General features: G+C 34.4%; 1 protein-coding gene and 1 non-coding gene across 3 annotated transcripts in view; both read left to right on the plus strand.

The window, feature by feature from the left end:
- Positions 1 to 9,183, plus strand: part of Fchsd2 (FCH and double SH3 domains 2) — a 350,373-nt gene that overhangs the window by 156,023 nt on the left and 185,167 nt on the right. Inside the window, exons 1-2 of one of the 2 annotated variants that reach the window (XM_023702160.1) lie at positions 2,915 to 3,055; positions 7,898 to 8,031. In XM_023702160.1, coding sequence (XP_023557928.1) covers positions 2,915 to 3,055; positions 7,898 to 8,031 — 275 coding nt within the window. Of the gene's footprint in view, positions 1 to 2,914; positions 3,056 to 7,897; positions 8,032 to 9,183 lie in introns of those variants that run through there. The other variant, XM_004641933.2, reaches the window with a different exon arrangement.
- Positions 7,420 to 7,524, plus strand: LOC111812861. Its single transcript, XR_002818241.1, has one exon. It is a non-coding gene; the product is annotated as a U6 spliceosomal RNA (small nuclear RNA).

Consider the following 9,183-nt stretch of genomic DNA (forward strand, 5'->3'; position numbering starts at 1 on the left):
CCTCAAAACAGAAAAAAAAAAAAAAAAAAAAATTAAGGATAAGAATACCAATTCCCTTTTTTGTTGTTGTTGTTTATTCAGTTTGTTTTTAGTCTTATGTTAAACTGCCTGTTAAATTTTTAAATTTGTATTTTTATTATTAGTTTAATTCAAGTAATATGCTTTTTTATGTATTAGTACAAGGTATCACTATGCAGCTTGGACTCGTAGTGATCCTCCTGTTTTCAGCCTCTCCAGCACTGATATTATAGGCCTGTGCCACCATGCCCAGTCTCAGTGGCCTAGTGTACCTGAAGGCAGGGCCAGTGCAGCATGTGATGCCAGGGATTGAACTCTGGTCCCTGTGCTTGCCTAAGCAGGCGCTTAGTCTGCTGAGCTATCTTGTTGACCCTGTAACATGCTTTTCATTAAGTAGGTAAATAACACAGAAGAGCATAAAGTGTATAAAATCCAGCCTCATTCTCTTTAAAGAGCCTCTTTCATTGCTTTTCTACTCCTTGGAGTGATTACTATAAAAACCATGTGGTTTTTTTCTTTGACATTTTTTCTTGTGTGATTCATTCATGAACATATGTAGTTTGGCTCTTTTTTTGTTTTTAAGCAGAACTGGAATTACTCTATACAAATGTATCTGTAAACTGCTTCCCTATGCCATGGAGTTTATTTTAGACAGCCTTTCAAAGCAATATATTTGTTCTTTTTAATGGCTTTTTTAGAGCCAAAATATGGATGAACTACAGTTTTATTAGCAATTTCCTTATTGGTATTTTGTCTGTTGTTATCACAAATAATGCTCCAATATATAATTTTTGTATGCATGTATGTGGTGGAGGTATGTATATATCTGTAAGGTAAATTCTTGGGGAAAATGCAGCGTAAAGGGTTTGTATATTGAAAATATTGATATTGGAACTTATCCTTTATAAGCTTTATATCACTGTACTTTACACTATCTAAAGTAATTTAAATTTACTCTCTCTCTCTCTTTCTCTCTCACTCTCTGTCTTTCTCTCTCCTCCTGCCTTCTTCCATCTCTGTCTCTTTCTGTCTCTTTCTGTCTCTCATCAGCAGTGAATGTGATCAATATTTTAAAGGCTTTATCTCATGATACATGCATCATTTAATGCCGTGAAATCACTCCCATTTCTGGAAACTTGACTTCTGCAGCAGTAGTTTCTTGTGTGCCTGCTTGTTTGTTTTTTGTTTTTTAATCTTTCTAAATGTTTCTCAAAGTTCTCTTGGCTCTCTAGTGACTTTTCTCAGTGACCTTAGCTATATTCCTGGCTTTTCTTTTGTCTATAAACTGACAGTAATCTTATTTTTATCATTAACTTTCAATTTGCAAAAGAATCAGCTCTGTCCATCTTCAGCTTTCTAGATCTCATCTTCTTGTATCTAGAATAAGTCTCAAGTCATCTCCTTATTTCTTTTTCACAATTCCATTTGTTACAGTGTAACAAACTGTCTTCATCTTTTATCATAGATATCTTTATGTCTTTATAAAATAGATCTGTTGCCACTCCGCTACTTAAAAGTCTTCTTTTGTTTATCCTTGCCACTAGGATGAAATTTAATTTCTTTTTATTATATTTAAAGCTGTGAAGAACTGTGGTTTCATATTACCTGCCTCTCTTCATCTCTGTCCATTTATCCTTTTTTGCCCTTGTTCCCCAACCATTGGGTGCCTCAGCTTCAGTACTTACATGAACTTTTGCTCCTGTAACACACTGAACTTTTTTCAAAGAGACAGCATATATCTCTGCCTAAATAAATGAATATTTATATCTAAACTAGTTAACTTGCTCTATTACAGAGATTAGTTTGTAAGACTCTTTGGTTGAAAAGTCTAGTTTTTCAAGTTTTTAAAATTTTGACTAGAATAGGGAACCAGGAAGGGTTTTTTTTTCCTTTTACACAGTCATCTGTTGACCCACAGCTAGCATTTTCTGTAACATATGGTCTCATACATTGTTATACTAGAAAGTCCATATGAACCCCAGAAGGGAAATCTGAGGAAATGAATATTATAATGCATCAAAATTTCACTGCCTCAGCTTTAAAAAAAATACAGTACCATTCATTGTTATAAGTTATAAAATATATGTATAACTACTAGAGGAGCATATTAGAATTGGCTAAGACAATTAGGAGAGGTTTAAAAAGGAAGTTGTCTAGAAAAAGCAAAGAGTGAATAATTCTTAGACTTTACCAAAGAGATTGCTGAGCATATGCACGGTGGTGCTGGCTCTTTCTTGGATGGATCCTAAGCACAGTGTGACACTGGCTAAGTATATTAGAGCAGAGATAGGTGCAGAGTGACAGTACAATAGATGCTGCTGCTGCTGTTGTTGTTGTTGTTAGACAAGTTAGATTTCTCAAGCACATAAGTTCTTGTTCATGATAGATTTTTTTTTCCAGCCACATCAGTTTATATAACAGGACAATGTAATTGAAAGAAGATGAACTTTAGTATTTTCACCCTTCATCTTTATCTTGGTGCTGCTATATTCTTGTGACCTAATTATTTTCTAAGTCTCTGTGAACCTCATTTATTTTACCTGTAAAATAAAATACTGTAATGAATAAAATTTGATTTTCAAGATGATGACCTTGTTACAGTTAAAGTTTTACAGTTTTTGTGTTAGCTTTATCTCCATTATAATCTTTGTGTCCCTTTACACCATTATTAGGAATAGCCAATGAGTCAGAATTCACTATTGCTGAGTTATAGAGGAATAGAGTCTATTCTGTGCTTTTATGAATGCTGAAATGTTACCTTGTAAACCAGTTCAAATGTATTTATGTTTATACAGAAAATACTCGTTCTGTCAGTGCTAGACAGTGAAAAAAAAGTTATTCATTTTCTTTCTTTATCCTGTCTAATACTTTTCCATCCTTCTTAAAACTTAGGAGTATGTATCCTGTTTGGAAATCTTTTCTCGAGGGAACAATGCAAGTGGCCCAGTCTCGAATCAATATATGTGAAAACTATAAAAACTTCATTTCTGAGCCTGCAAGGACAGTGAGAAGTTTAAAAGAACAACAACTAAAAAGGGTATTGTGTTTATTTCTGTCCTTTTATTATATGTATTTTATTATCTCAGTGTTGCAGTTGTAATGTATAAGATGAGCTAAATTAAATATTTTAAAATTTTAAAAAATATCACAAGGTTTATTAAATATCATTTTACTCAAATTTCTCAATATGCTCCCTTTACTGTATTTTATTAGCTGAGGAAAGTGAGTGTAATTTGAATCTATAGAAATTGGTAAAGCTAGGGGCTGGGGAGATGGCTCAGTAGAATAAGCACTTCCCTGGCAAGTGCAAGGGCCTGAGTTCAATCCCCGGTTCTGCAAAAAAAAAAAGAAAGAAATTGGTAAGGCTCAGTAAACACTTAAAAAATAGAGAACATCATGGTGAAAGCTTTAAAAATAGAAATATTAATGTTTTAGTAAATATCAATTACTTAGAAGTAATATTTCAAAAAAAAGAAATATTTCAGAAAACATCTAGTTTTGATTTTTTAATTGAATTTTCAGAAAAAAATTTAAAGACTATCTTCGTTTGCCAAATATGATTGAAGTATGAAATTAATATGCTAAGTGTATATGTGTATATATAAACTATTTAACCAGTATTCCTAGGCCAAGAATGTTTGTTGAGGCTCAACAATTTTCTTATCTGTAGATTAACTTGTTTTATGTTATAGCTAATAATACTGGTGTTCATAGCTGATTTTGTATGTGTGCAATGGTTGAATGCTAAATAAGTATTGGGCATAACTGTAAGGACACTAGGATTGCAAGTTGCGGGAAGTTACTTCAAACTGGCTTAAAGCCAGGGAGAGAACATTAACTTATACGACTGATTTCCAGAGCTCCAGTCATGGGCAGACCCAGAGGCTCATTGATAGTTTTAGAAATCAGTCTTTTCTTTTCTTCCGTCTATTAGCACTGTTTTCTTCAATGGCTTTCTTCTTTACCAACATTCTCTACGTTGTGGTCCTCAAAGTGCCAGATTTGTAAATTTCACACATAGCAGTTACAGACGTGAAAGTTTCTGTGAAACTACCAGAATTGTTGTGAAAAATGCCATTGTTTTTGCATTCCCACCAGCAGTTTGCGGAGATTCTAGTTTCTCTGTAACTTAACTAATATTTGTTGTTTTGGGGGGCTGGGGAATGGCTAAAATAATAGGCATCCTTTTAGGTGTGAGGTATTTCATTATGGTTATGATTTTCCTGATAGTAATGTTAGGTAATTTTTCTTCCATTATTAGTTTAATTTTATAATCCTGTATTTTTTATTACCTTACAGGTTTCAATGTTAGTTTGTTACATTACTTTGAATTATTTTTACTATTCCCCAAATCTTTTATATGTAATTTTTTATTATTTTATGTTTAAATTACATAATGATCACATCTATCATGGCGAATTTGTATATGCATAACCATCTTAATTTTTTTGTCTCCCCCCTACTCCAACCAATTCTTCTTCCTTTACCCACTTTCAAAAGCTAATTTTTTTTCTTTCCTTTAAATCCCTTTTTCCTTGTTTCCCTTTCCCTTCTTGTACCCCTTCCCATTTAAAAAAAAAAAAATTCTTCCTCCTTCCTAATATCTATACCCTTTTTTGCTTCTTTTTCATACTTTTGGTATCTTACACAAGAGAAGCAGTGTAATATTCAAACGTGTGTGTCTGTTTCTTCACTTAACACTATGGTCTTGCTGAGTGTGATGGCGCACACCTATAATCTTGAGGCAGGAGGATTACCATGAATTTGAGGCTACCCTGTTTCAATGAAAAAAAAAATTATGATCTTGTGTATCCATTAACCCAAATATGCCCCAAGGTTTCCTTCTATATGGCAGAATAGTGCTTCATTGTATATAAATACCACATTTTCTTTATCTGTTCCTCTGTTGATAGGCCTCTATGCTGTTTGCAAGATTTAGATATTATAAATTGTGTTGCTATAAACACAGGTATCACTGAGGTATGATGATTGTAACTCTTTCAAAAAGAGGAGCCTATTCCCAAATCTCTAAATTAATTTTAAGTGTGTCTTGAATTAGTGTTTTACTATCTCATGAACAATATAAAAATCTTTCAACAGTGTAATTCTGTTTACTTTCTTATTATGATTTCTATTGCTGTTAAGTCTTTTGACTATTTATATGCCTTTGGTACTTTTTTTTTCTTTTTTGTTTTTGGTACTGGGGATCAAACATGGGACCTTGTGCTTGCCACACAGGTGTTTATGCCACTGAGCTATATCCCCCAGCCCTCTTTTTTAAATATTACCACTCTTTTTTTTTCCTCTGAATTCCAAAATCTGAGTATTTTCCAGTTATAGTCTGTTCTTTTATTTGTAATCTATTTTTAAAAATTCATCTTTTGGGGGCCAGGAATATAGCTCAGTGGCACAAGCACCTGCCTGGCCAGCACAAGGTCCTGAGTTCAATTCCGGGCACCAAAAATAATGCTCCATATTTGGGGTGCAGTTCTCCATGGTTTTCTTTTTCCTCTTAAACACATTATTCCTAATCTGTCCCATAATTTCACTATCTTGATCACTGTACCCATTTTTATTGTGTGCCACTTTTTGTGTTTTTTTGTTGTTTAGGTCTACTTTAGTGTGCCTCATGGTGCTATGTATCATAGTTGAAAAACGTGGAGGATCTGCAGGATGTTTCTAAAAAGGATGACTTTAGGCAGATAAAGTGCTAGATCTTTATCTTGTTTATGTCTGGCTTTTTTAGAGTTACTTACTTCTGCAATCTTACCTAAAAGTAGAGGGTGCTTACTGTGACCTTTCTACTCAGCCAAGACTTGAATCAAACCTTTGTCTTTTCAGTATCACATACTTTTTCTGGTCCTATAATCTCTGCTTAGTCATTAGGCTTTCACCTACTATTGCCTGCTGGATTTCTTGGGAGTTTCACCCAGTACATGCCTATTAAAAATCAACTAATAACTCCAGAGGAACTTGACTAGTAAATTTGGAATTTGCTCCTTTGTAGTACCCTTCTTTCTGGATCGTTGCCTTGCAAGTTCCTATTCTCTTGGCATCACAAAACCCCAAATTCTCATTCTGTTTAGTAGAGTCAGAATACCACATATTGTTTGTATCCTCTTGTTTTGTGTGTGTGCCATGATTCAAGGAATGCACTGGGTGGGGGGATGTCAGGCTTTGTGTGCTCCCCTTCTTTTAGATCTCATAGTTTGTTAAGTCTAAATGTATGCTGTGTCCAACTTTTACTCTTTTATCTATGGGGAGGAATTTTTATCCGATTATTTTGACATCTTTTGGAATCAGTTTTGACTTAATATGATGCCTCTATAACATTGCAAAGTTCATGTCCATCTCATCTATGTATGTGTCTGTCTGAGACAGTGTCTTACTGTACAGTTTGGGATGGCCTTGCACTCAACACAGCCCTCCTTTCACAGCCTCTTGAATGCTGAGGTTACAGGTATGTGCCACCATGCCCAGCACAGTTCATGTCCTTTTAAAATTTTTCTGTTTTGGCTGTTTTCTTTCATAATCCTTGAGGATATAGATATATCACAATTATGAAAGGCCTGATATTATAATTAAAATCATATGAGAGATTATAATGAGTATTATAATACTACAGCCAGATCTTTCTTTATATGAACATTGGCTTGTAAATTGAAAATAAGAGCTACAGTAATCTAAGGCATTTTGTCATTCTTATATTTACTTAGCCTTTGTCTATATCTTTGTCCTTGATACTAGAGTTTACACCTTTATCTTGAAGTAACTGTGATCAGAGCCTGTAGATACATGGGTCAGGGTTAGAGGACATCTTATCAAATGCCAAGCCCTGAGTTTGATTTATAGCAACATACACATACGTGGTGTGGGGGCATTCATGACTAACGTTATATAACATGTTAGAGTTCACAAACTGCTACCACAGCCATTATAGTCTCATTTGATTTTCATATCACCTTTGATAGCTATGTAAGTTTTTTCTTTTTTAAAAATTCTATGTATTTAGTATAGGGTCTCATTACACAGCTTGGATTTGTAGTGATCCTCCTGTTTCAACCTCCCCAGCGGGATTATAGGTGTGTACCACCATGCCTGGTCTTGGTGGCTGGCTTGGTGTGCCCAGGATGGGGCTGGCATGGCATTTGGTACCAGGGATCGAACCCAGGTCCTTGTGTTTGCCTAGGCAGGCACTTAGACTGCTGAGCTTTTCTCTGTAGCACCAGTATTATTTTATGAATGATGAAACTGAGGCCAAAAAATGTTGAAGAAATTTAGGTAGAAAATAACAGAGCAGAAACTTGAGTATATTACTTTCTAATATGACATTCTATATAATCTTTTAAAAACACTTGAAGTTTAATATTTAAAAGGGCTTACAGAAAATTATACGTGAGTGCTTGTTTCAGCAGTGCGTATACTAAAATTGGAACAAAATAGAGAAGATTAGCATGGCGCCTACACCAGGATGACACACAAATTTGTGAAGCATTTCATATTGAAAAAGAAAATTATATATTTAAGATGATGAAATACAGAATTATTTATTCTTTTGCATTTATTGCTATAATGTCTACAACACCAAGTCTTTTCAGGGGTTGCTCCTTGTATGCTTTACTTTAATGTCAGTCATCAGCAGTAGTTATTTCACAAAGCATGGTTGTTAGGCAAACTGTGACGCTATTTGGTGTCGTATTTCACATGGAAGTACCAGCTGTTCACCCAGATTTCACTTTGCAATTCAAAGGACACTAAAAGTGCTGATTCCTCTTCTGGATTTCTGTCCTAAAGGCATATTGCATGGTCCCTAGGACAAAATGTTTTTCTTTAATCCTCAAAACTAAAATTATAATAATTGCATCTTTGTATTTTACAGTGTGTGGACCAGCTAACAAAGATCCAAACTGAGCTACAAGAGACAGTGAAAGATTTAGCTAAAGGCAAAAAGAAGTACTTTGAGACTGAACAGATGGCTCATGCAGTACGAGAGAAGGCTGACATTGAGGCAAAGTAAGTAGTCTAGCATTTCTGAGAAAATGATTATACAAATAAATGTTTTCTTTGCTTATGCTTTGTTCTACAGGGCATAGTCTTGTTTTTAGGTTGTATCGGTATCTTAAGTTGTATGTTTGATGTACATAGATTATATACTTAAGGTGATATTTTCTTTTATACTGGCTTTTTCTCTGTTAATTTAGTAAACTGTTAATATTTGACCAATACATTGAATTTTGAAATCCAGTAACACCTTGGTTCATAAATGTTTTTGTTTGCAGTTTCATTTACGAACTCTACACAGATGTGACCACTGCCATCTTTCCCACACAAACACAAATGCAGCCATCTTCCTCAGAATCGTAAAACAAATTAAGTTCATAAACAATACCACTGTAGAAGATAAGTGCTCATTATAATTACAGACTCAAACTTACCCAAAGTCTAGTTAAAGTTGTTTTATTTTCTGATAATCAGGATTTAAGAACCTAAATTACATTTATTCATTTACTTATTTATTTATGTGGTACCAGAGATTGAACTTGCAACCTTGAACTTGCCACGTGGATATATATGCTGCTAAACTATTTCCCTAACCCTCAAAACCAAATTTTCATCATTCAAGACTCTAAATCAATTATAGTTGGAAATCTCTGTGACCTCAGGATTCCACTAAGTAGTGGAGTATTGATTTTCATGTAGAAATCCTGTCCCCAGCACTTTCCATGAAAGCGCAGCTCATTCATTCATTCATTCTTTCATTCATGAGATTGAAGCCAGGGCCTCAGCACTAAACTACATTTCAAGCTATTTTTTTTTTAATTTTTATTTTTGAGATAGGATTGTACTAAATTGCCCAGGCTGGGCTCAAGCTTGCAATCCTCCTACTGCGGCCTCCCAGAGTATGGAGATTATAGATGTTCACCACAACATTCAAATATATGTATGCTTCAGAGACTGTGTCCATTTCAGGTTTTTTTTTGTGGAGCCAGGGATTGAACTCAGACCCTTGCACTTGCCAGGGTGAACAAAAACAACACCTGGCAATTAGTGATGAGATATATGCAAGTAATGGATATGGTTTTTTTTCTTTTCAAAGTTTTATTGATAAACATATAGCAATGAGACAGTTTCAAATCAAATCGAAAGTACAATTTCAACAAGTAA

Source organism: Octodon degus, unplaced genomic scaffold (genome assembly GCF_000260255.1).
Source record: "Octodon degus isolate 3935 unplaced genomic scaffold, OctDeg1.0 scaffold00146, whole genome shotgun sequence".
In the NCBI taxonomy this organism is placed as follows: domain Eukaryota; kingdom Metazoa; phylum Chordata; class Mammalia; order Rodentia; family Octodontidae; genus Octodon; species Octodon degus.